The sequence below is a fragment of the Magnolia sinica genome, chromosome 5, assembly GCF_029962835.1.
Source record: "Magnolia sinica isolate HGM2019 chromosome 5, MsV1, whole genome shotgun sequence".
Classification (NCBI taxonomy): domain Eukaryota; kingdom Viridiplantae; phylum Streptophyta; class Magnoliopsida; order Magnoliales; family Magnoliaceae; genus Magnolia; species Magnolia sinica.
In genome coordinates, this window is record NC_080577.1 from 99,692,514 (window position 1) to 99,720,499 (window position 27,986).

At 40.6% G+C, this 27,986-nt stretch overlaps 1 protein-coding gene across 2 annotated transcripts in view; it reads left to right on the top strand.

Annotated features, from left to right (window-relative positions):
- LOC131246421 (isopentenyl-diphosphate Delta-isomerase I) overlaps positions 1-27,538 on the top strand; it is a 63,129-nt gene extending 35,591 nt beyond the window's left edge. Inside the window, exons 3-6 of one of the 2 annotated variants that reach the window (XM_058246532.1) lie at positions 17,510-17,601; positions 23,989-24,091; positions 24,787-24,924; positions 26,985-27,538. In XM_058246532.1, the coding sequence (XP_058102515.1) occupies positions 17,510-17,601; positions 23,989-24,091; positions 24,787-24,924; positions 26,985-27,238 (587 nt within the window). In that variant the 3' untranslated portion in view covers positions 27,239-27,538. Of the gene's footprint in view, positions 1-17,509; positions 17,602-22,173; positions 22,260-23,988; positions 24,092-24,786; positions 24,925-26,984 lie in introns of those variants that run through there. The other variant, XM_058246531.1, reaches the window with a different exon arrangement.
- Positions 27,539-27,986: the final 448 nt, after the last annotated feature.

The window sequence follows — 27,986 nt, forward strand, 5'->3', positions numbered from 1 at the left end:
CCTAAAATGATCTGACTAATGGATGGGCAATGTGGATAAAACAAATACATCAAGGTGGGATCCCACAACATGGGAAAATGCACTAGACAACAGTGTTTTCTGGCAGTGTCACCCACTAGAGATTTGGGTCTGTTGCATCCTAGGATGGTTGATAGGGGCTCGTGGCCCACTGTCGTGGCCAAAACGGGTGGGCCACTTGTATAACACATGCACATCGTGGCAGAAGTCCACGATGGGCCCTACAGCCTCCAACTGGATGGCAAATAAAAATCATGGCAGGCCAAGTTCCTTTGCATTCCGTTCACAACCTTGATCTGTCTCACTTTTGGTAGGCCCACTAGGGCTCATAGCCGTTTCCGATGGCCAACTCGGGTGGGCCACCTGGGTGTAACACGCACATCCTGTTGGGACACTACAGTGGGTCCCATAGCCCCTAGTTAGGCATTAAACAAACATCACAGTGAGCCCAAGAAGGTTTCAACCTTGGACATCAACACCCACTGTTTCTTGCGGTGTGATCTAACTAAGATTTGGATCTGATTCATCTTTGGGCCCGTGACCTAAAATGATCTGCCAAAGTGGATGGATAGTGTGGATGGAACACATACACCGTGGTGGGGCCAACAGTGGGCCCCACCTCATGAACCCCTAGCATAGCAGCGCCCAACTATTGGCGCTGGTAGTGTCCCTGGACACTGCTTGTAGCCTACAATAGTAGTTGTAGTATATATCTTTTTTGTATTATTTATTTATTAATTGAAATAATTCTAGATGGGGTCCACCATAGGATGATCCACTCTGTCCATCTGTTTGGCTAGGTCTCGGTGGGCCCCAGGAAGTTTTAGAGCAAGTCGATATTTGTATTTTACCTCTATCTAGGTCTAACTAACCTTATCAACAGGTTGTATAGGAAATAAACATCATGGTGGGCCACCACAACATGTCCAGTGTCCACGTTGATGGGACAGTGTGCTTGTGCACGTAGTCTCAACAGTGTGGTCCACCCCGGGTGGACTCCACTTAAGTCAAGGAAAGAGAAGGAGAGGGGAAAAGGGGATGTGGAGAGAATGGTGGGCCCCCGCCACTATGGGGCCCACGAGAAGAAACACGCATACAGGTGAATCGCATGCAAGATAGTGTGGACAGGTCGGTTCCACCCTCAACCAAAATGGAGGGACGACATGGATCTAACACATATATGCAAATGGGTCCCACACCATTGGATCCACTATCAAAAGAGAAGGCAACCAACAGGTTGATCGACTTGTGCACCCACTTCAACGGTTGGATCGGACGACTCTGATCTCAAGCTCCAATCCTAATCTCCTCTAATCCTCTTTAAATCTTTCCCTGGTCCTATTCTTTCTTTCTTTTCTTCCAATCTCTCTTTCTTTTCTCTCTTTCTCTCCCACTCTCTCTCTCTCTCTCTCTCTCTCTCTCTCTCTCTCTCTCTTTGCTACAAATGGTGGGGACATTTGGGGGCTGTTGGAGATGCAACAAGCCTTAACACAACTTGTTCGGCATGGAAGCAACCTCAAACGGAATCACACAATGCAATAGGGAAAGAAAAATTCAAGCAACCACAAAGAACACACGAATTTTACGTGGAAAAACCCGTGCGGGAAAAAACCATGGCACAAAGCAACAAACAATCCATTATGAACAGAAAGTTACAAGAGATGAAATAACTTACAGATCCGAAAACCCTAGTTTTCTCCCTTTAAAACCCTTTGGCTTTGAAGCTCTCACGTTTCCCTCTTCCTCTCAGAGATTAACCATAATCCCGTATTAACATGGTTTATATAATCCGCATACAGAGTTAGAAACAAAAAAGCGCACTTACGCAGAAGTCGCACAAATCGTTGATTGAACCATCGATTGATGAACTCCGATCGATGACCTTCACTCAATCGACACCCCATTTTCAATCGAATCATACATGCCCAAAAGTGTCCAGAGAGTAAACTCATATTTTTGGGATTTTCTCGATCAATTGAAACCCCTATTTCAGCATCAGATTGAAGACACTCAATAAAAAATCTCCACTGTGGCTTCAATCTTGTATCTTTACTATTCCAAGTTGTTATCACCATCTATTCTCTCCTTCATAATAGCACCATCATCGTCGCTTTTCGTGCACACCCTCGTCTTCATTCCTTCTTCACTAAGCCCAGAGAAGTTGAGAAAAACTTGAACTTTTTTGCAAGAACCACCTTTTAAAGCATGTCTGCCGGATTTTCACTGGTGTGAGTCTTCTCAACAGTAACACTGCCTTCCTCTAGGATCTGTTGGATAAAATGTTGACGAGCATCAATGTGTTTAGTTCAGGAATGGTATACCGAGTTCTTTGCCAAATCGATTGTGATTTTGCTGTCATAGTATGCAGGCACGACTTCCTGTTGAAGCACCAACTCATTCATCATTCCTTTCAACCAAAAAATATCCTTGAATGCTACCATCATTGCCATATATTCAACTTCAGTTGTGGAAAGAACAACCACAGACTGAAGCTTCAACATCCAACTGATCGCTCTACCTGCTAGCACAAATGAGTAACTTAAAGTGGACCTTCTATTATCTATGTTTCCAGCATAATTTGTATCCACATAGCCTACTAGTCTCTTCTTAGAATTACCGAATATCAAGATATAGTCCACCATACCTCGTATGTAACGAACTAGCCATTTCACTGCCTCCCAGTGTTGCTTGTCGGGGTTTGACATATATTTGCTCACAACACCCATTGCATGTGAAATATCTGGTCTAGTACAGACCATGACATATATAAGACCGCTAACCATGATTAAGGCACATGCGACATACTGCTTTTCGTCATCTGACGCAGAAAATTATTCCAAAGAAAGCTGAAAGTGAAAAGCGTGGGGTGTGCTAACCGGTTTAGCCTTATCAAGTCCGAACTTGACCAAGATCTTCTTAAGATTCTCTTCTTGAGATAACCATAGCTTGCTCCTTTCCCTGTCTCTAAGTAAGTCGATGCTGAGATTCCTTTTTGCAGCCCCCAGATCTTTTATCTTGAATGTCTTGGATAACTGAGCCTTCAGTATGTTGATTTCAGACATGCTATGGCTGGTGATAAGCATATCATTAACATACAATACCAGAATAATGAATTCCCAATTACTCAGTGATCTGAAGTGGACACAATGATCGAACTCACTTCCAATGTTCGAAATATCGGTATCGCACAATGTATCGCACCCTTGAGATACAGATACGTATCGGTTATCGCACGGGATATATCGTTTGTATCGCATAGTTTATCGCACTTTTTGGGAAACATGGGGAAACATTGGGAAAATGGTTGAATTTTTTAATGAAACTTTGGGGATTGTTAAAAAGGCCCTTAATACACACTTTTAAATCATAACATCTCAAAAAAAAGATTCACATAATAAATTTCCTTTGTATAGGGTCCTAAGTTATGCGGTGTTTAACTGAACTAATGCAACTATATTTAAATTGAATGAATGATATTTATAAATATATCATAGTCATGTATGAAAACACAACCAATTCATTGAAAAGCAAAATAAGAACTGAAGAAGTAAAATTTGATAAATATACATATCAATGATGGGGACTAGTTGTGGTCTAGACCCACATAGAGTTGCGTGGTGGCTCGTAATCATCATCTCCATCTCGACGGGGCTGGGCATAGTACTGCTGCTCCACAATTCGACAATATTGTGCCCAAGTCATAGTAGAGTGGTACCAGTTAAGATACTCCCTTACATAACGCTGGTACTCATCTTCTCCAAACTGAATCAATACGCCCATTCGTGGGTACTGTGTAATCGTCACAGTCTGTAACTGATATGGATCTGGGAAGGGCACATATGAAGCTCCTTGGTATCCATATTGTTGGCCATATCCATACTGCTGCTCATATCCTTGCCCATATGTAGAAGTGAACTCTTGACCAGGGTTGAAAAATGATGTGTCGTAACTGCTGGAGTCACTCGTCGCATATCCACTAGGTCCATATCCATGCCCATACTGTGACACAGAACTCGAGCTACACTCCAGTGTTTGTGATCCAGATTCATGTTGTGGCCTGTAACTCGAGCTCCCCTCCCTCGTCCGTGATCCAAATCTAGAGCCACCTCGCTTGCCACGAACGCTTGTGTCCCTCATGCATTTTGCTAGCAGTTCCTCCTCAAAATCTGAAAGTTTATGAGTCTTCTTTTTCTGCAGTAGCTTTTGACGCGTGTATGTTTTATTGTAAACAAGACGAGGTCGTGGTTCTCCTGGACGAGAACCATGGTCAGGGTCCTGCGTGGAATGATCAAAATTCTCCTCCCTGGTAAAAGGGCTAAGAGGCCTCTTATCCTGACTCCCACCTGTGTCGCCACCATCTCCGTTGCCACCACCATCATCATCATTCAAACTCTTCATTAGTCATCATCACCCTTATCGCCGCCCATCATCATCGGACTCATTTCCTGCATCACTCTCTGACTCGGGGTGTCAGATAATGTTTCCCCGCCACGTGTCCCCGTGATAGTGACTGTCGCGGGCTGCCCTTCGGACTCCTCGTTAATGGGTCGAATGCTTCATCAGGAGCCTCTGCTGCTCCACATGTTTGTCAACATTAATCCCTTGTGTCTCTGCTTCCGCCATATCTGGTCGCCCATCCGAGGTATCTAAGTCATCCAACCAAACCCACCGGTAAACTAGGTCATCCTCCGCATCCTCAGCATATACATGTTGTCCGACCATCATCAGGTCCAGTGGGTCTTCCTGTGCTTTTTCTCTCTCGTAACTTTATATTGTAGTGACAATACACTAGCTTCTGAAGCCTCTCATACCCTATTCTATTACGTTTATTTGTATGTATGAGAGAGAATGTACTCCAATTCCTTTCATAGGGTGACGAGGACACCGTCTGTGCAAGCACACGGACAGCCAGTCGTTGTAAAACCTCACAGTCAGTCCCATACATGGACCACCATTCGCCTGCATATCATAAGATTCTTTCATTATCCTAGATTTTTCAAAATAATATAAAAGTTAAGTTTACTACAGTGACTCACATGGCATCATGGTGTTCCTTGACTTCACTGCAGGGTGACACCCAAACATCCCAACTGCGTCGCGGAATTTAACAATCTGTTGATGGTGTATAGCAACTAGAATAAGTGTTTAATGATTGAGATGAAGATAAGGATAATGTAAGTGCGGAACATATTTACCTCACTACCAAAGGTGCCTTTCCTTGGACAGTCGGGGAATAAGTGATCGTACACTTCATGCACAGCCCTTTTTAATGAATTATCATCGAAGAGGTTCCGGCTGTAGTGGTATTTGGGATTTAGGAAATATGCTGAAAACCAATATATACACATCAATACAACTCTCATTTATTATTGCATATGGGAAAAAAATTCCATATAGGTACTTACCGGCCTGATGTAGTGGGTGAGAAAGCGTCCTTTCCCAACGATCGTCTATTATTGCATGCACCCACTTATATGCATTGGGAGCTTTAACCATGATAGCCTCTTTCATCAGCTGTATAGACGGATACAACGACCCCATCGACGGATTTGTCTCATTATCCACCATCCTCAACACCACATAAATAGGCTCTATAATACCCACAACACCACGCACTTTATCCCAAAATGAATTTCCCAGCACCAACTCTTCAATTCTATAGGTTACTTTTGTCAACCTCTTTTTCCATTCTACATAATCATGAGAGGCGAAAAGCTCTCGTAACCCCTGTTTGTGTTTGAGAAGGCTACTTAAGGCAATATAATTTGTGGCGAACCGCGTCGCTCCGGGGCGCACTATATCCCCACCACACCTCTCGCGCATTGCGGCTAATAACCAGCTGTGGTTGTATACAAAGTTTGTGATAAGCCGTGCATCAGTAATTACAGTCTTCACCGATGGCCTATCCCCGATCGCCTCCAGCATGAGATCGATGCAATGGGCTGCGCAGGGGGTCCAATACATATGATACTTGCTCTGAATATCCTTCCCCGCCTTGACAAATGCACTTCCATTATCCGTAACAAACTGCACAATATTTCTCCTCCCAACATCTTGCATGACGTTGTGCATTAGTTTGTAAATGTAGTTAAAATCCTTGATCTTACTACTCGCATCTATACTCTTTAGGAACACCGCCCGTCCCTTGAATAGACCATAAAATTTATAATCGACATCTTTCTCGTCCAACCGTCACACATGACGGGGCAACCGTACCTCCCATGACTGCCGATACGAATCAACGTATGTTTTCATTTCTCTGCATGTTCATCATCCAAGTATTTTCCCATGATCTGGGCGGGTGTGGGAGGGCACACCCTCACCCCCACGCCGCACTTCACTTATCATATTTTTTTAGTGCGAGCGGCATTTGCGGGGATTTGATCGTATATAAAAATTTTGCTATAAATTTTTCAACTTTTTCCTCACATCCTCCACTAAACATCTCTTTTATTTTCTTTTGTGTCCCTCCCGCCTCTTTGTACATCCTCGGATCGAAAGGTAGATCCGATACCGCATGCTACTACTGCCCATGCCCCATATTCCTCCCCGCCTACTACCCTCCCGATCCACCCTTAACACTCTCCCTTGCTCCACTCCCCCTTGCTCTCCCCTGCTCCACTCCCCCACCACGCTCATGGATAGACCCCTCAAATCTAGGCCTACTTGTGTCCCATCTCCTATCCTGATCCCTCTCCCACTGATCCCGTATGGACTCTTGAATTGCACGTCTGTATTCGGGATCATCATCATTATCGAGATCCACTACATCATCCTCACCTGCATATGGTGGCCGCCCCAATTCCTCCCTAATCTCCCTCTCCCGTGCATGTCGTTCATCTTTTGTCTTCACATTTTTTTTCAATATGGTCCTCATCTGTTCTCGCACATCCTGTGGGCACTTCGGGCAATCCACAACATTGCGATACCCTCCCGCTAAATGCTCCTTTAAGCGGGTTACCCCACCACTCCTCGATACATGACCACACAAATTACATATACTCCCGAATCGATTATCGGGAATGGGCCGACCGTACGTCCACCCTATATCAGGTTGCCTACCTCCTCTTCCTCCCGACATATTTTATCTGTAAAATAATATTATATTAGTACTTGTTAGGGCCCACCTTGGGGCATGTGCTGTATATCCATGACACTCATCCATTTTGTTAGATTATTTTAAGGAATAGTCCATAGAGCACCATCCACATGTACATGGCATTGGACGCTTAGATTTGCCCGATTGGTGTGATTTTTACATGGTTCTCCATGACATGTATTGTGCATCTAATGGATGGTACAGATCAATAGATTGGACTATTCAAGTATCATGGTGCAACTAGAAGTACTTGGTGCGTCACTTGAGCAATCTGGCTACACGACCCGTCAGTGCGCGAGGAGACGGATTGGCTATGAAATCAGAGCATGATATAGACACCGGTTCCATGATTCTCTCTTTTCTTGTGAACCTTTTCAAACGTAAATATTAAAAAAATACGAACTATCACATACAGCAGCATAATTAGAAGTTCAGGTACTGCTACTCTTTTCCTGCCAACATATCACGTGTGTAGAATCTGATGTAGATGAAAGAACGTAGAGACATTTCTTCACAGTACACGTAACAGGATAATAAATCAATCTGATCCGTCCATCTAGTTACCCCTACTTAGGATCATAAATGGTTGAAAACCCACATGGAATGGGCGGTTCTATCCATCTCACAGTAGATCAAGAACCGATGGTAGAAAACAACAATGTTAACGGTCACATATTCATTGGGGAAATTTTGAAAAGAGAAGTAGTGGATGGGTCCACTTCGTGTGTTTGTGAAATATCAACCATCCATTATACGGCCTAATATATTGGTGGGCCCTGACGATGACTCACACTGCCACGTGTCCTGTGGAGGATGGTGTCATCTCCCGACTTTAATTTTCTTTCAACCGTTATTCCTGACTTTAATTTCCTGATGAGGTAATCCTAACCATCCGTTTAATAGATATCAAATGGATGCTTAAAAGTAAACTGCAAACGGTCCAAATTCGAAGGGCAAAATCAGAGATTGCTGTACAGATATGCCATGTGTACGTTTGAAAAGTCACCACCGTTTTTTAAATGGTGCAGAACTAACATAATAATCTGCACCATTATTTTACAGAGAACTCACATTTGCATCCCGATTTTTTTTTCTCATGCAAACACCCATTTTTTTTTTCCAACTTTTTGCTGAAATCCAAACCGGTCATATTTAAAAACACAAGGATCGATTTAAGTTGGACTGGTGAAACCAATCTCCATTGGCTACTCCCCCTGACGAGAAAGATCCAAAACTCAAGTGGCCACACGATAGGAAAAGGCGAGGATTGAAGTTTCACCGTTGAAACACTCGTGGCGCCACAAAAGTTTTCTATCGAGCTAATAGTTTCATGTTCTCAATTCATCACAGTAGGAGTGACCTTATGAACGGTTTAGATGGCATGTAAACATCAGGGTGGACCCAGGGAGGTTTCAACGGAAGGCATTTCGTTGCTCACTTTTTTCATGCGGAGCGGTCCACTCGAGTCTTGTATCTGCCTCATTTTTGGGCTCACCTCCTATCATGAGGTGGCAAAACGGATGAACGGGGTGGATTGCTCACAAAGATCACGGAGGACCCACTTAGCAATCCGCGTCCGTAGAGCCTCATGTTCTCTTTGCCCTTTACGGAATGATCCTATGCATCCGAACCTACGGGAATTCCAATAGGTTGCAGCTGTGTTGGGACATGAGAAGGCGTAACAGATCCACTTGAGGTTCGGATCTGCTTCATTTTTTAACCCATGCCTGTAAAATGATCTCACAAAATGGATGGACAGGATGGATATAACGCGCATGCATCATGGTGGGCCCACATAACTTGATTACATCAACACATCACTGGCCTCATGGCTGGTGGACGGTGCTTTGTGGGCCCCACCATAATGTATTTGTTTCATCCATTCCGTTCATCCATTTCTATGGATCATTTTAGGGATTGATACAATAAATCATAAGATGTAAATTGAAGGTGGACCACACAAAAGGAAAACAATAATGATTGGATATCCACCATTAAAATCCTCCTAAGGCCCACTGTACTGTTTATTTGACATCCAATCTGTTGATTGGGTCCTAAAGACCCAGATGAAGGGAAAAAATAAATATCAGGTTGTTCCAAAGCTTTTATGGCTCCCACAATGTTTTTAATGGTCAACGTTCATTCAACACTGTTTCCTGTAATGTGGCCCACTTGAGTCGTGGATATGGTTTAATTTAGGGCTCAACGCCTAAAATGATCAGTAAAAACGGATGGACGGCGTGGATAAAACACGTGTAATCACGGTGGGCCCAACAGAGTTTACTCAGTAAGATAATAGCGTACTGAGTACGCAATCCAGGAATGCCGCCCGCACGATGCATCACCAAGTTACGTGGGTCCCACCATGATGTATTTTTTAGATCTGCACCGTCTATACATTTGAAGAGATCATTTTATAGCATGAGCTAAAAAATGGCTCAGATCCAGAGCTCAAGTGGACCCCACCATAGAAATCAGTGGAGAAATATTTCAACGGTGGAAAGCATTTACCCCATCTGACGGGGAAGCGGATTGCGTACTGAGTAACTCAGTATGCTAAGTGTACGGAGTAAACTCTGTGGGATCCACTGTGATTTATCTATTTGATCCACACCGTTCATCCATTTTAAAAGTTAATTTCAGTTCATATACCAAAAAAAAAAAAAAAAAAAAATCTAAATATCAATAGACCACACCAAAGGAAAGAGTGTGAAATGAGTGTCTACCATTGAAAATTTCTAGGGGCCACCGAAGTTTTGGATCAAGCTGATATTTTTTATTTCACTTCATCCAAGTCTTTTTTATCTTATGAACATGGTGGATGAGAAATAAATATCACTTTGGGCACTAGAAATATTTCAACGGTCGAAATCACTATTCCCACTGTTTCCAGTGGTATGGTTCACATAAGCTTTGTATATGCCTCAATTTTAGGCTCAACGGATAAAATTAAGTGAAAAAACGTATGGACGGATTGGATAAACTGCACACATTCAAGGTGGACCACAACTGAGTTTACTCAGTACAATAAACGCGTACTGAGTAACGAGTATGCAATCCGATTTCCATCCGCTGAAGCGGATTGGGAACTGTGTACGAAGTAAACTCTGTGGGGTCCACTGTCATTTATACATTTTATCAAATCCGTCCATCCATTTTATTATATAATTTCATGTCTTTGAAAGAAAAATTAATCATATCCAAAGCTCAAGTGGACCACACCACCTGAAACAGTTTGAATTGGAGTCTACCATTGAAAAGTTCTTGGGGGCCCACAGAAGTTTTAGATCAAGATGATATTTTTTTTTTCCATTCATCCATGTCTTTGTGATATTATGAACGGTTTGGATGACAAATAAACATCATTGGGGGCCTTATAAATATTTCAACGGTGGAAATCAATACTTCCACTGTTTCCTTTGGTATGGTCTACTTGAGAGTTTGATATACTTTATTTTTGGGCCCCACCCATAAAATGATCTGGAAAAACGGATGGACGGCATGGATGAACTAAATGCTTAACAGCGGGGCCTACAGAGTTTAGTCAGTACGATAAGAGCGTACGTTACTCAGTACGCAACCCGATTTCCCCCTCCGCCCTCTTTTCATCTTCCCTCTTCATTTTCACCTCCATGCCGCCATCAACGCAGTCCGATTCGTCCCCTCAAATCTCGGCCCGGAACGGTGAGTCGATCCGGCCTGATTCCTCGCCGGAATCTCCGAGAAAAAGGGAAGATGAAGAAAATGGGAAGAAAAGGCACTTACCTGTCGAATGGCTCACCTCCGATCACCGCTACAACAGGTACCCTTCGATTTCTTTCTCTCTTTTTTTCTGATTCAATTTTTTTTTTTGATTTTCCATTGCTCGGATCCGACTTTTATGGTGTGTGTGGGTGGTTAGCTACAGTGGGACTCGTGAGTCCCCTGCAATCTACCCGTGACTGTCCGTGCGTTGATGTCCGACAATAATGGAGAGGAAATGGCGCGATATTGTCGATATATCGTGCGATATCGCCGATAATATCGGCCGATATCTGGATTTGGGATTTTTTGGTATCTTCCGGAGGTTATCGCGAGTATATCGTCTCGCAGTGGTGCGATACCGATAATATCGGCCGATATATCGGCCGATAGTATCGATATTTCGAACACTGCTCACTTCTAATAAACCACTTGCTCAACATGAAAGAATCAAATTTCTCATACCACTGCTTATGTGACTATTTCATGCCATATAACGACCTCTTTAACCTACAAACCTCATTTTCTACTCATTGCACCTCGAACCCTTCAGGTTGCTTCATGTAAGTCTTCTCTTCTAATTCCCCGTATAGAAAAACAGTCTTCACATTCAATTGTTCTAATTCTAGCTTGTATTGGGCAACCAACGGCAATGAATATCTCACTAAAGCCGATACCTTCTTTTTGAGCGTATAACCCTTTGCAACCAGTCTCACCTTGTACCTTTTCAGTTTCTTGTGGAAAATCCACTTGCACCCAATCGCTTTTCGCCGAACGGGTAGCTCCACCAGCTCCCACGTTTCGTTCTTGTATAGAGAATCTATCTTATCATGCATCGCTGCCCTCCTCTTCTTAATATTTCGATCATTTAATGCTTCCAGAAAAGTAAATGGATCCACCTCATCCGTAGTGAGGGCGAACACAACATTTGAGTCATCTCTATAAATCAACCGTAGTTTGTGATTTCTTAGTGGATTTCTCCTGACATGTGGTTGCTTCACCTCTTCCTACGACTCATCTTCTTCAAGTGTTTCAACTTTATTTGTTTCAATGTCAATAACCGATTTTCTATTTTCTTGTGTTTATCCTTGCAGAACAAGGAACCCTCATCAAACTTGATGTCTCGGCTAAATATGATCTTGCGTGAAACCTGATCATACAGTCTGTATCTTTCACACCATCACCATAGCCGATGAAAGTATACTTTTTCGCCATTTGGTCTAGCTTTTCTCTCTCAACTGACAATACGTGAGAGTAAGCATTGCAACCAAATATCTGTAGCCCCGAGTAGTCAACTTGCTGACCACTCCATACTTCTGGAATTTTACAATCAATCAGCGTAGACGGAGATAGATTAACTAAATAACAAGCTGTGTTAATAGCCTCAGCCCATAACTTATTGTCTAACCCAACATTGCTTAGCATACTTCGAGATCTTTCCAAAAGAGTTTGATTTATACGTTCCACCACACCATTCTACTCTGGTATATGCCTTACCGTGTTACGCTTCATGATCTCCTCATTCTTACAAAATTGATTAAATTCCTTTGAAGTAAATTCTCCGCCATTATCAGTCCTTAGAATTTTCAACTTCCGCCATGTCTGCTTTTCGACTATTGCCTTCTATACTTTGAAAGTGGCGAAAACATCGGATTTATTTTTCATGAAAAAAACCCACATCTTTCTAGAGAAGTCGTCAATGAATGTGACAAAGTATGATGACCCTATTCCAGAAACAACGGGCGACAACCTTCATACATTTGAGTGCACATAATCAAGTTGAACTTTACTAACATGTTTTCCAGTTTTAAAAGATAACCTTGATTGTTTTTTGTATATGCAATGCTCACATATATCTAAATTAAAACTTTTAAAGCTAGGAATCAAACCACGATTGAGAAGTACCTTCATACCGCGCTCGCTCATGTGGCCTAGGCGTGCATACCACACACGTGCTGACATGAATTCTGCAACTCCACCCAATATCGTGCTCTCGATCCAACTGTAAAGGTTTTCGCTTTGCCGTGCTTTCATAATAGTGAGTGCTCCTTTTAAAACTTTTTGGACACCTTCATAACCGGTGAATTTACATCCGAGCGCCTCAAGAGCTCCTAAAGATATCAGATTCTTCTTTTAGTCTGGAATGTGTCTCACATCTATCAGAGTATGCTCCAGTGACTTCCACCCGATCATACATTCTGATGTGCACCGAACCATTTTCGATCATCTTAAAGGCATGATCATTGCCCATAAGAACCATGCCACCATCATACTTGTTGTACATGGTGAACTAACTCCGATGAGGACACATGTAGTACACTGCCCCCATATCCAAAATTCACTTGTTACACAAGCGTCCGACCTTGGACACAGACAATACGTCGCCGTCACTTATCCCCTCGCTCAATTCCACCGAATTGGCCTTCTTCGACGAATAATCTGATTTCTTTTCCTTCTAGATGTTAGGATTTGTACAGTCCTTCATATGTCCCGTCCTGCCATAATTCCAACACTTTAATTTCCCTTTGCCCTTCGACTTTACGTCAATCGTGACTTTCCCTTTTTTGGCTCAAACGATCACCCCCTAACAACCAGTGCCGTCATATAAATACCTTCCCCACCGTTATTCCTTCTCTATTGCTTTGACTGAAGGGCTGAGATAATAGTATCATGGCCCAAGGTATCCTTATCATTGCACAGAGTATCCACCAGATTCTCATAGGAATCTGGATGTTAAAAAAATTAGGGCTTTGTCTTTTTCATCGATCTTTACCTCCACACTTATTAGTTTGCAAACTAGTTTGTTGAAGATGTTGATGTGCTCAGAGAGATCCGACCCCTTCGCCATCTTCAGAGTGTACAATTGTCTCTTCAAATATAGATGATTGGAGAGCGACTTCATCATGTTGATGCTTTCCAACTTTGCCCATAGGCCCACGGTAGTCGTCTCATTAATAACATTATAAAGGATTTCGTTGGTCAAGCACAATTGAATTGTGCTAATTTCCCTCTAATCAAGTTCATCCTAATCATTTTCTTTCATCAATTCAGGACATTTCGCTTTGCCAATGAGTGCTTGTTGCAACCCTTGCTAAATTAGGAGGGCTTTCATTTTCAACCTCCATAATTTAAAATTGTTTTTACTTGTGAATTTCTCTGTCTCGAACTTCACATTCAATCCCCTCGATGCCATGTCTCAGATTCGATCGGAAAACCCAACGTTCGCTCTGATACGACTTGTTGGGGATGCAACAAGGCTTAACATGACTTGTTCGACGTAGAAGCAACCTTAGACGGAATAACACAACACAATAGGGAAAGAAAAATTCAAGCAACTATAGAGAACACATGAATTTTATGTGGAAAAACCCTTACGTGAAAAAACCAACTGGCACTAAGCGACAAACAATCCACTATGAACAGAAAGTTATAGGTGATGGAACAACTTACAAATCCAAAAACCCTAGTTTTCTCATTTCAAATCCCTTTTGCTCTCGAGCTCTCACATTTCTCTATTCCTCTTAGAGATTAACCTTGATCTCGTGTTACATAGTTTATATAACCCGCATACAGAATTAGAAATAAAACAATGCACCTATGCATTGCGCAAACTGTCGATTGAACCATCGATCGCTCGATTCTGATTGATGACCTTTGATTGATCGACACCCCATGTTCGATCGAATTGAACATGCCCAAAAGTGTCTAGAGAATAAACTCATATTTTCAGGATTTTCTCGATTGATCGATAGTTTGGTCGATTCGATTGAAACCCCTGTTTCAGCATCAGATTGAAGGCACTCAATCAACAGGGGCTTGTAGCTTTGGACGGAGTGGGATAGAGAGGGAAGAGAGGAAAGAAGGGTAGAATGGGGAGAAGGAAAGAGAGAAGGGAATGAGCTAGCATGGGAGAGGGCATGGGCTAGCTTGACTTTGGGATGAGAGGGGTATGGGGTGTGTGGAGTTTTGTGTTGTGAGGGGATGGGTAGTAGGGGTAGTTTGGGAAAGTAGGGGGGTGTAGGGGTACTTTATAGGGTTAGTTTAGGCCTTTTGGAAGGGGGTGGTTGGAAAAATGGGCATGGTAGTTTAGGGATTACGAAAAGTTGCCTTTATGAGATTCTTTGCAAGTGGGCCCCACCTACCATGCGTACACAATTGTAATGCGCGCCCACCTCAATTTATGCACACACACGTGTATCTTAGTAACAGGGTATCGCAAAGGGGTGTGCCGCGCGGTGTTGGAGTTGCAGTGCTAACACAGTCGCTAGGGTATAGCTCTTGGGTTGTTGCAGTACTAAAATAGGTTCGCGATCGATGATCATCAATCTGGTCGATCTCGGCGTCGGAAACAAGCGTATGGAAGGTTCCAGCAGAACACGGGTCTCACATGTTTGCTCTCGTGATCCTCCTTTTCATGCTTGCCATTTGGAGGTGTGCTTGTATTAGTTGGGATGGGGATGAGTACTGGGTGGGATTGTCTAGCATACACGTGTTGTCAATTCTAGCCTTTGCCATGGCTGGTTCTAGAGACTATGTGAAAGAGGGATATTGATGTTCAACATGCAGTTAATCATATAACTTCCACCAACTTATCATTTAAAAGCTGACCCAAATGGCTGTAAGAGAGGCTATGACGACGACGATGACAATGATGATCTCCAGCCAAAGTGAAGGAGGAAGGTTGATAGTAGGTAGGAATTTGGTCTTCAAACTTTGCCAAGAAAATCACGAGTGCAGAACCCAAATAGTTGGGATAAGGCTATCATTCTAAATGATGTCACATTTTTTAAAGAAACAACCATAAAAAAGTTATAAAAGAAACACTTCTAATCATGTTAATCGTCTAATCTATCAACAACTTGTAAGATGGAGGGTTATGATAAAAATTGACCAACATTCAAAGGGTTAGGATCATTCAATCAGTGCAATTTTCTCGTCATGGCCTCCCAATAGTGCTATGGAGTATAGTTTAAAAACTTTAAACTCGACTCAACTCTATATGTAGCTAGGTTGGGTTGACTAGAAGACTCGACTCGACTAGACTTGATTTTTAATAATTAAACTAGGAATTTAATTGCACTAATAATAAACACTTAAAATAGTATGAATATAAAAATTTGCAATGTTTAACACAAACAACTGCTTGGTCAGCTGGTAAATGCTGGTGACTGGCTTGGTTGAGGTTGTGAGTTCAAATCACTTCACTTGCACATTTTCTTTTCTAATTAAAAGTCTCTTGACTCAACCGTGTGACTTGGTTCGAGTCATTCCGAGTGGCGTTGAGTCGACTGAGTAGGCGAGCCAACTTGATGAGTCAAGCTGAGTCATAATTGAGTCAGACTCAGCAAGACTCAGGTCACTCAACCAAGTTTCGAGTCAAGTCATTTAGTTTTAGAACTATGCTGTGGAGTGATGGACAGTTTAGACAATGATTGGACTCTTCCAAAGAAACTAGTTGTATCATAAGGCTATGGTAAAACTATTGTATTAGATCCTTCCCCATATACCACTAGTTGGATTATAGCCTTACCATGCAATTAGTTTCTTTTGACATGTTAGACCATCCAAACATCAGTCTAGACTATTAATTTATTCTAGCCAAGTCTTTGCAGGTAATGATGCAAGAATCACACCGATAAGAAGATCCCAAGCATCCAAGCAACAACATACAAAACAATCCATATATGTATAGGTCCAAGCATAAATTTGAATTGTCTATTCAATGAAACCTGCTTTGGATTGCTTGTACTTCTAAAGAAATACTTTTGCTAGATGATGCTAGCCATTCAATCTGTGGCTTCTAAAATGGGTGATTACAACAAAAATGACCAGCATTTCGAGGTCAAATATCATCCAAACAGTGTGATATTTTTGTAGTGGCTGCCAATAGTTGGCTAGAAGACACGCCAACACATGCGCACAGGCACTAGTCAACAACATGCACGTTGCGTGAATGCAACGTCCAACTTGATGAGAACATGTTTGCAAAGGGAAAAACTTAACCATAAAATCTAACTAAACACTATAATACACTACTGACATATTGATCAGTAGAAAAAGAGTTATGTTTGATGAAACATTAACGTTTGAAGCAACAAAAAAATTGATATAATAGTCATGCGCAAATTAATAACCGCTTGAAGAAAAACATGCCAACCTGCTTGAGCAAAAATCACCCGTTTGAAATGTAGAAAAAGGGAAAAAAAATTGACCGAGCTCAGCAACAAATGTAGAAGGTTAAGAATTTAAACAGATAGGACAAGTTGAATTCTGTGATACACGGTCTGCACCTTTCAACAGTGTGCACGGGTTTTCAACTGAGCCTCTTTTTTTTTTTCCTTCTGTTGGCGTCTGTGCATGTGCTTTTAATGTTCAATTTTGATGCCATTATTGTGTTCTCTTTACTAGTTGAAGGGTTCATACAATACCATCTTTGTTGTTTCTTCTGTCCATTCTTGGGTGCGCAAACATATTTTCCTTTATTGATATCACACTTATTTTACTGGTGCATGTAGTTCTCCCTTTCAATATTTTGTTCTCTTCAGATGATTTCTCACTTTTCGTGAGGGGATAACATGAGTATGGTTTTACCAGTCACCATACAGACAATCTGCTTGTTATGTTTATCATGGCTGTTTTACAATCATGCAGGTCATTTGATGGAAAAAATAGAATCTGAGAATCTGCTACATAGAGCTTTTAGTGTTTTCCTATTCAACTCAAAAAATGAGTTGCTTCTTCAGGTATGTTCACATTTTTATGCTTTTCAAGATGGAAGTGTACTAGAATGCCTCTATGTCGTTCATAGAAAGGAGTGAAGAATGTGAGTAATATTATTATTTTAAATCATTTTGAAAGAACTCCGATCCTATTGATGGAGACTGCACTTGTTTTGAATAGCATGCTTATCAGAGCAATGCTTCCAATGATGCTAGCATCCATAATCCCTGATAAACTGAATTGTAGCACCCGAAGCTTTGTTTCTTCTGCAACTATTTTTCACTGTTTGACATTCAACAGATGGTTCTTTTTATGCTTGGTTATTTCTCTGGCAGTAAGTATTATTATTATTTTTTCATGAACCAAAATTCATAATAAAATACCACTTTCAAATGCTTTTTGGTTATGTAATATTGGCTCAAGCTTGAGACCTCAATGTTGAAGCAAAGGTTGCAATACTAAAACTACTAGCAACCAGTATCCATACTGTTTTCAATGCACAGTTTCTTTGGAGCATCTACAGGATGTGCATTTTTTTTTTTTGTTTTTGTTTTTGTTTGTTTGTTTTTTTTTTCCAGATAATACATACTTAAATTATGTACATCCTGCTGTTTTTAAACTATTAGGACCTTTATATCTCCTAGAAAATAATATTTCCTATATAGCTCACTTAAATATCCATATATTTGATATTGTGATATTCCATCTTTGCTTCACTCCTATTTCTTGATGACACCTGAAGACTTGAGAATTTTTGGGTTGCTAATCATCAAAGTTGCATGGAAATCCGATCATCCTTACGTTGTGGCAGTACCTACGCATCCCTGTTGCCATAGAGTGGAATGGTGGAGCAGGATTCATGTAGCCAACCACATTTAATTGGGATAAGGCTTGGATGATGATATGGCAGCTCATACACATTCCTATTGCTGAAGAGGACTTTATTTGACTTGTTCCAATTTTGAGCTTGGTATTTAATGCATTTGGAGGAGTCTATGACACATTGGCCGTATTGGCATCTTCTTCCATGACCTTTCTGCCAGATTCCTGAGGTTTTCATATTATTATCAACAAATTCTTCGTGCATTAGAGATATTTTTTTCTACTGGATGTTTGTGATGGGATAGCTGTAACTATAATAACGGCCGTGCTTTATGGACAGAATGTTGGGTAGTTAAGGAACAAAATGTTCATAGGATGAGTGTAGTAGAAATGAGGATGTTCAGATGGATGGGTACCAAGCAGTGTTCGAAATATCGGTATCGCACAATGTATCGCACCCTTGGGATACAGATACGTATCGGTTATCGCACGGGATATATCGTTTGTATCGCATAGTTTGTCGCACTTTTTGGGAAACATGGGGAAACATTGGGAAAATGGTTGAATTTTTTAATGAAACTTTGGGGATTATTAAAAAAGCCCTTAATACACACTTTTAAATCATAAAGTTTCAAAAAAGAAGTGTACATAATAAATTTCCTTTGTATAAGGTCCCAAGCTGTGCGCTGTCCGATTGAACTAAAACAACTATATTCAGTATCAACCCCGTTCATCCGTTTTTCCATATCATTTCAAGACATTATCTAAAAAATAAAACAGATCCAATAATTAGGTAGACCATACCATAGGAAACAATGGTGATTGACCATTAGTGGGCCACAAAAGTTTTGGTTCAGGCTAATAATAGTTTTTTCTCTTCATTCAAACCATAAATTTATCTGGTAAAATGGATGGACGGAGTGGATAAAATACATGAATTATAGTTGGCCCACAAAGTTTACAAAGTACACTACTCATTAGGGGATCCACTTCCCACGACACTGGGGGTGGGGTGCTGCTACCAAGTTCCTTCGCTCAAAACCTATGTGGGGTCCACTATGATGTTTGTAAGAAATCCACCTCGTCCATTCATTTTTTGAGATCATTTTAGCACTTGAGAGCAAAAGTGAGCAGAATCCAAGACTAAAGTGGGCCGCACTAAAGGAAAAGGTGGGTAGGAAAATTCCTATTGTTGAAACCTCCTTGGGTCGTAGGGCCCACGATAATGTTTATTTTCTATCCAATCTATTAATTAGGTCACACAGGACCCGAATGAAGAGGAAAAATAAATATCATATTGATCCAAAACTTCCGTGACCCTCAAAAGGGAGGCTATGGTAAAACTATTGTATTGGATCCTTCCCCATATACCACTAGTTGGATTATAGCCTTGATGGGGACATCACGCGCACACGCGCACTCACGTCGCCCCCCCTACGCACGTACGCCAGGAGGGCCCCATCGTCGATCTGGATCGATGACGACGTCTAGGGAGGGCCTCCTAGCTAGAAGACGAAGTTTTGATTCAAAAGAGTGGGCCTGTTAGTCAAGAAAAGCCCATCATGGGATCTCATGATCGTGGCCCACTAGTCAGATTGATTTCATATTTTAGGTTTTGCTTATTAATGTTATTTAGAACATCATGGACGCTTTAGATTTCTTTGATTAGTTTTTATTTTGGTTTACTTCATCACCAAGTAATAGGTTGCGCACATGACGCGAGTTTTAGGGTATAGGGTTTTCTTATAAATAGGCACCCCTTGTAGCTTTTTTTCATTCATTGAAGATTAATAAAAATTCTGCGTTTTCCTACTGTCTTAGTTGTGAAGCCTAATTGGGTGCGAAGTCATCCCTTTATCGAAGGGTTAACTACCGTGGTGCGAAGCCACATCTATCCCGATTCGCCCCCAACCATCGCCATCTCTACTACCCATCTTCTACCATCCCTTCTTCTCATCTCATCCCATCATCTACACTTCAACTCAATCATCTATTGCAGCAATTCTCCTCCCCACATTAGAATTTCAGAATCTGGCCCTATAGGAGGGCTGAAACTTCGGCGGAGCACGACGCACAAACCGTACATCGGATCGAGCTGAGATTTGGGGATTTTGGAGTCCATCCCTGACCGACTAGGGCCAAGGTGGCCTTTTTTCTGAATAGTGGGCCCCACACACGTGCAGCCGAGATCACACGCACATGCGGCCGAGATCACACGCACGTGCGTCTGGACCATTGTTGTTATCCATGGGTGCGGTACTTCTCTGGTTCGTCTCTCTCCTCTCTTTTACTCCGCTTTCACCCAAAATCTCTAAACCTAACCCTAAATTATTCAAATCTCCAATTTTATGCCCCTTTTCTCACCCTAGGGTTTCTTGATTTGAAATTGGTAAATCCCTTGGATTAGGGACTGATTACCATGCATGTGTGGATGATTATTTCTTATTTTTTAGTATCGTTTGGTTTATAATTTTTATTGATCCAACCCTATCATGTGTAGGCCTGGACCTGCATAGATTCCCCTTAATTGAATGTTTGGACTTTCATGCGGGATATGGAATTTGTGTAATTGTTTCTGAACTAACGTGATCTTAAGCCTGAAATCGTATATCATATTTAATTTTCATGTCCTGCATCAAGCCTTACCATGCAATTAGTTTCTTTTGACATGTTAGACCATCCAAACATCTGTCTGGACTAGTAATTTATTCTAGCCAAGTCTTTGTAAGTAGTGATGCAAGAATCACACCGATAAGAAGATCCCAAGCATCCAAGCAACAACATACAAAACAATCCATATATGTATAGGTCCAAGCATAAATTTGAATTGTCTATTCAATGAAACCTGGTTTGGATTGCTTGTACTTCTAAAGAAATACTTTTGTTAGATGATGCTAGCCATTCAATCTGTGGCTTCTAAAATGGGTGGTTACAACAAAGATGACCAGCATTTCGAGGTCAAATATCATCCAAACAGTGTGATATTTTTGTAGTGGCTGCCAATAGTTGGCTAGAAGACACGCCAACACATGCACACAGGCACTAGTCAACAACATGCACGTTGCATGAATGTAACGTCCAACTTGATGAGAACATGTTTGCAAAGGGAAAAACTTATCATAAAATCTAACTAAACACTATAATACACTATTGACATATTGATCAGTAGAAAAAGAGTTATGTTTGATGAAACATTAACGTTTGAAGCAACAAAAAAATTGATATAATAGTCATGCTCAAATTAATAACCGCTTGAAGAAAAACACGCCAACCTGCTTGAGCAAAAATCACCTGTTTGTAATGTAGAAAAAGGGAAAAAAAAAATTGACCGAGCTCAACAACAAATGTAGAAGGTTAAGAATTTAAACAGATAGGACAAGTTGAATTCTGTGATACACCGTCTGCACCTTTCAACAGTGTGCACGGGTTTTCAACTGAGCCTCTTTTTTTTTTCCTTCTGTTGGCGTCTGTGCATGTGCTTTTAATGTTCAATTTTGATGCCATTATTGTGTTCTCTTTACTAGTTGAAGGGTTCATACAATACCATCTTTGTTGTTTCTTCTGTCCATACTTGGGTGCGCAAACATATTTTCCTTTATTGATATCACACTTATTTTACTGGTGCATGTAGTTCTCCCTTTCAATATTTTGTTCTCTTCAGATGATTTCTCACTTTTCGTGAGGGGATAACATGAGTATGGTTTTACCAGTCACTATACAAACAATCTGCTTGTTATGTATATCATGGCTGTTTTACAATCATGCAGGTCATTTGATGGAAAAAATAGAATCTGAGAATCTGCTACATAGAGCTTTTAGTGTTTTCCTATTCAACTCAAAAAATGAGTTGCTTCTTCAGGTATGTTCACATTTTTATGCTTTTCAAGATGGAAGTGTACTAGAATGCCTCTATGTCGTTCATAGAAAGGAGTGAAGAATGTGAGTAATATTATTATTTTAAATCATTTTGAAAGAACTCCGATCCTATTGATGGAGACTGCACTTGTTTTGAATAGCATGCTTATCAGAGCAATGCTTCCAATGATGCTAGCATCCATAATCCCTGATAAACTGAATTGTAGCACCAGAAGCTTTGTTTCTTCTGCAACTATTTTTCACTGTTTGACATTCAACAGATGGTTCTTTCTATGCTTGGTTATTTCTCTGGCAGTAAGTATTATTATTATTTTTTCATGAACCAAAATTCATAATAAAATACCACTTTCAAATGCTTTTTGGTTATGTAATATTGGCTCAAGCTTGAGACCTCAATGTTGAAGCAAAGGTTGCAATACTAAAACTACTAGCAACCAGTATCCATACTGTTTTCAATGCACAGTTTCTTTGGAGCATCTACAGGATGTGCATTTTTTTTTTTTTTTTTTTTTTTTTGTTTTTGTTTGTTTGTTTGTTTGTTTTTTTTTTTTCCAGATAATACATACTTAAATTATGTACATCCTGCCGTTTTTAAACTATTAGGACCTTTATATCTCCTAGAAAATAATATTTCCTATATAGCTCACTTAAATATCCATATATTTGATATTGTGATATTCCATCTTTGCTTCACTCCTATTTCTTGATGACACCTGAAGACTTGAGGATTTTTGGGTTGCTAATCATCAAAGTTGCATGGAAATCCGATTATCCTTACGTTGTGGCAGTACCTACACATCCCTGTTGCCGTAGAGTGGAATGGTGGAGCAGGATTCATGTAGCCAACCACATTTAATTGGGATAAGGCTTGGATGATGATATGGCAGCTCAAACACATTCCTATTGCTGAAGAGGACTTTATTTGACTTGTTCCAATTTTGAGCTTGGCATTTAATGCATTTGGAGGAGTCTATGACACATTGACCGTATTGGCATCTTCTTCCATGACCTTTCTGCCAGATTCCTGAGGTTTTCATATTATTATCAACAAATTCTTTGTGCATTAGAGATATTTTTTTCTACTGGATGTTTGTGATGGGATAGCTGTAACTATAATAACGGCTGTGCTTTATGGACAGAATGTTGGGTAGTTAAGGAACAAAATGTTCATAGGATGAGTGTAGTTGAAATGTGGATGTTCAGATGGATGGGTACCAAGAGGAGGAAGGATATAATTGGAAATGAATGCATTCAAAACCTAGGGCACAGAATGAATCAGATGACTATTCTAGCCCTGAGTGGTTGGCAAAATGCGCTCTTGATTTATGGTTGGAATTGTGAATTATGAAATTTTTTTTTTTATTGGTGTGGAATTCAAGACTTTTGATTGTCGAGTGGTTCATGTCATATTCCTTGTAATTACCTAGGCCCTTAGGTGAGATCACCAAAGGGCCCAGAGGATCAATTGCCTAGGATATTTTCATGCTTCTGACTAAGTTTCTATTTTGTCAGCTCAGTTGGTTTTATCTCTTTCATGCCAATATCTTTTTTTACCTCAACTTAGTTTGATCAACAATGGCCATAAATTTCCAAATTTCATGCCATGTTCTTTAAATAGCTTTGGCCCATATTGAGCTGATGTGATTCTTCTCAAGATGTTGGTTTTGTTCGGTTCATTTATTTACATATTCGTCTCTGTTTCTCCTGTACAGCAACGTTCTGCAACAAAAGTAACATTTCCTAAAGTGTGGACCAATACCTGTTGCAGCCATCCACTTTATCGTGATTCTGAGCTAATAGATGAAAACTTCCTTGGTATCTTCCTGTTCCAGCATCACTTCTCATGTTGAGGAATTATAGGGGTCCTGCTTATCAGCAAATATATGGTCTGCTGACATGCACGATTCTATACTTGGGGCCAATGGTTTGGTAATCCAAACTGTCTGATGGGCCATCTGTGGTGGTGGATACCCCAGAAGTCTTCCAGATTAGAACTTACTGACTCTCGGTATTTTTCCTTTTTCCCATTGAGTGTAGACTGTTGCAGTATGCTTTTTGTAGCTGTCTAATTGTAGGCCACCTTATGGAAACTCTGACTGTAGTAATGTCCCAGTTGGTCCCCGGCCCCGATATAGGAGGGTTGATTTCAGTTGGTAAACCAGTCACCAAATTTTCCAAGCAACCGTGCAAATTCCTATTTTGAATCTTGATCATTGGATTCATAAATCCGACCAAGAATAGCTGGGACAAGGCTGTGATGATGATGATGATGGTTTGTTGGCCACCATTTCCAACCGTTGGGATCTCCCAATCTGGAATGTTTCTGGAACACACAGTATTCCATGGTGGGGCCCATCAGATGAACTATTTGGATCCCCAAACCGTGGGTCTCACATGTATGGAATCCCGAACATCATGTTTGATGATGAGCAGCACCCTAAAGTTCCTTTTTTGAGTTTTGGTTTACTTCCACATGCAATATGGTCTTAAAATTTTAATTTCTTCTGCAGGGGTAAAGAATGCTGCACAAAGGAAGCTTTTCGATGAGTTGGGGATCCCTGCTGAAGATTTACCAATTGATCAATTTGTCCCCGTTGGTCGTATGCTGTACAAGGCCCCATCCGATGGCAAATGGGGAGAGCACGAATGTATGTTCCTGCTTTTTTATTTTTGTTTTTATTTTTATACCTTAAATCCAGCTAGGTTCATTCAAACTGGCTAACATGTTTCGATGGCAATGGGTTGAGGTCAGCCTGTGGGTCAACCAGTTGACCTGCTTCTGAGACAGGTTCAGGCCAAGATAAATTGGTAACAGAGTCAAGGTCTGGCTAGATAATCTCTCATCCATTTAAGTAAATGGGAGTGGGTCAGGTTGAACTCTACCCAACCTGACCTGACCCGAACCAACCCACCCATAGTTAGCAAAACGCCATACGGCAAAAAACCGGTATGGTAAATGTTCGGGATCATTAAACAGACAGTAAAGAGTTTGGACAAAAAACAGAAATGACAATTTTAGAGAATTAGGAGTTCGAGTTTATTATGGTTCCAATTCAATAATATGGAATGAAAAATGGCTATATATGACCTTTAAAAAAACAGCTATATGTGCACTTAGTATGTTATACTATATCTGCATTAGGTTAAAATAGAAAACTTCAACCAAAATAAATAAAATTTCTCCATGCATAAACAAGAACGTAAATAGGTAAATCAAATAGTGGGTTTACTATTCTTTGCCTTTCCTTAATCCTTCCATTTCAATTATTTCCCATATAAATCCATCCCTCTCTACTAAAATCTTTCACCAATTATAATTATGTCAATGGTGATGACTGCCAATCTCTATCTTTTAAATCACCTCCAAAGTTTTTTATTTTTATTTTTTATTTTTTATTTTATTTTATTTTTTAATTAAAAAAACTAAAGCATGTTTTTTAAAGAATGTGTTTAATTCACTTTGTCGAAAAAACAATTTGAGTTTTTTTTTTCCTTCCTATCTTCTGAAATATACAGAATTGTAGACATTGTGTCAATTATCCTTCTTCTTCTTCTTCTTCTTCTTTTTTTTTTTTTTAAATAATAAATAAATAAATTTTATTATTATTATTATTATTATATTTTTAATATGGAGGTTAAAACTGAGTTTTGCCATGGACACACCCATATAGGTGTTATCAATGGGATAGACTAGATGCTCTGACACAAACCTGCCCAAAACCCCAAACAAAATAATAGAGTAGATATACATGTGATGAATGTATGTATCCACTAATTGGGCCAGGCTTGGCATACCTTCTCCCATATTCCATTCCTGAACCTTATTTGGTCGGGCTGGGTTAGTCGAGTAAGATCTGCTTACAATTAAATGGATTGGGTCTGTCCAAGCTTGGGCTCGATGAATTTTAGTGGGTCAGGGGCCACAAGCGAAGTAAATGTGTCAGGTCGGGCTTGGGCTAGATGAATTTTAAGTGGGTTAGGTTGGGCCACAAGGCAATTAAATGTGGGTCGGATGGGGTCGGGTCAGGCATGGGCTTGATGAATTTTAAGTCGGTCAGGTTGGGCCACAAGGCAATTAAATGGGTCGGGTGGGGTCAGGTCGGGCTTGGGCTTGATGAATTTTAAGTGGGTTGCGTTGGGCCACAAGGCAGTGGGCCGTGTATCAGGTTCAGATCACAAATCTTGGCTGGTTCAGTAAACAGGTCAGACTTGGAACCCCCACCCAACCCATTGCCACCTAGCTAAATTTAAGCGAGGGATATTATAATGGTTGGACAGAGTTACCACAGTACACTCTGGCTTTCATTTTGTACAAGTGGCCTTCATGATTTAGTGATTGAAAATGTTGGTATGATTAGCCTTACTCTGTGTGGCCCATGAACCAAAGCTGTTGCTAATGTGAGAAATTGAAACCCTTCGATTGGTGGCTAACAAATAGATGATTAAGAAAGAAAATACAGCCAATGTCCATATTTGACGAAGAAAGGTGATGAGGACTACATCAAAAGGCTTGAAGATTCAAGGACTAGATGAATTTTAAGTGGTCCAAGCTGTCGATATGGCCCCACCATCAATAGCCCATGCTCTGAAAACACCCCAAATTGGAAGATGCTTGGGAGGTGCATTATGTGGTATCTCTATTATAAATGTCCAACTCCATTTTGATTAACATTAACCATAGCTGATCTGATTTCTTCTCTGTATTCAGTGGATTATCTGCTCTTCATTGTCCGAGATGTTCATTTGCATCCCAACCCCGAAGAAGTTGCTGATGTGAAGTATGTGAACCGGGATCAATTGAAAGAGCTGTTGAGGAAAGCGGATGCTGGTGAAGAGGGTGTCAAGCTGTCTCCGTGGTTCAAACTGGTTGTGGATAATTTCCTGCTGAAGTGGTGGGACCATCTTGAACGTGGAACCCTTGCAGAAGCCATCGACATGAAAACCATTCACAAATTGATTTAGAGCGGTTTTGATGCTGCTGCAGGATTTGAGTTTTAATAAGTCGGGTTCAACAGCTGCTGCAGCTGTTGCCAGTTTCCTGTCTCATTAATTGTATTGCTTTGTGTTTGATTTGGAAAAATATCTCTGGAGAAAAAGAAAAGTATAAAAAAAAAAGTTGAAACTTGAGGCTGGAGTGATTTCTGGTTTGGTTGGTTTGTTATCAGGATTGTAATCTTGTTATCTGGATAGGCTTTTGTGAGGTTAAACGATTGTCATTGTAATACATAATAGCCTAATAAAATATAGATCTGTTTACTAGTCCATTGTGAACTTCACCATAATGGGCGGCATTCATTTGTGGGCTCCACAATGGATAGAACAGTTGCACATGTAAAGATTCTATTGATTGGACCATCATGGAATTTTGTGAGGACGTCAGAGCAAAAACTGCCAAGTTCTAGTAAAGCAGGGTGCACCATTTGATTCCCATCCCATGCATTCTTTATCTAAAGCTCAGGTTGACTTAATCAGCAGATATTATACCTGATTTTTTTTTTTTTAAAATAAATAAATTAGGCATCTATATGGTGAGTGCATCTTATAAGGGGCTTAGATATGGTAGGTGGGCCATATAAAGTGAGTGGTGGTTTCCACACATACCTAGGGCATGTTTCCCCATACAAGTTTAGCATTTTTTATGCCGAAACTAAGAAAAATCTCATGGTCGGATGGGTAGTAAGATGTTTGATTCATTGACAGTTGAGAATTT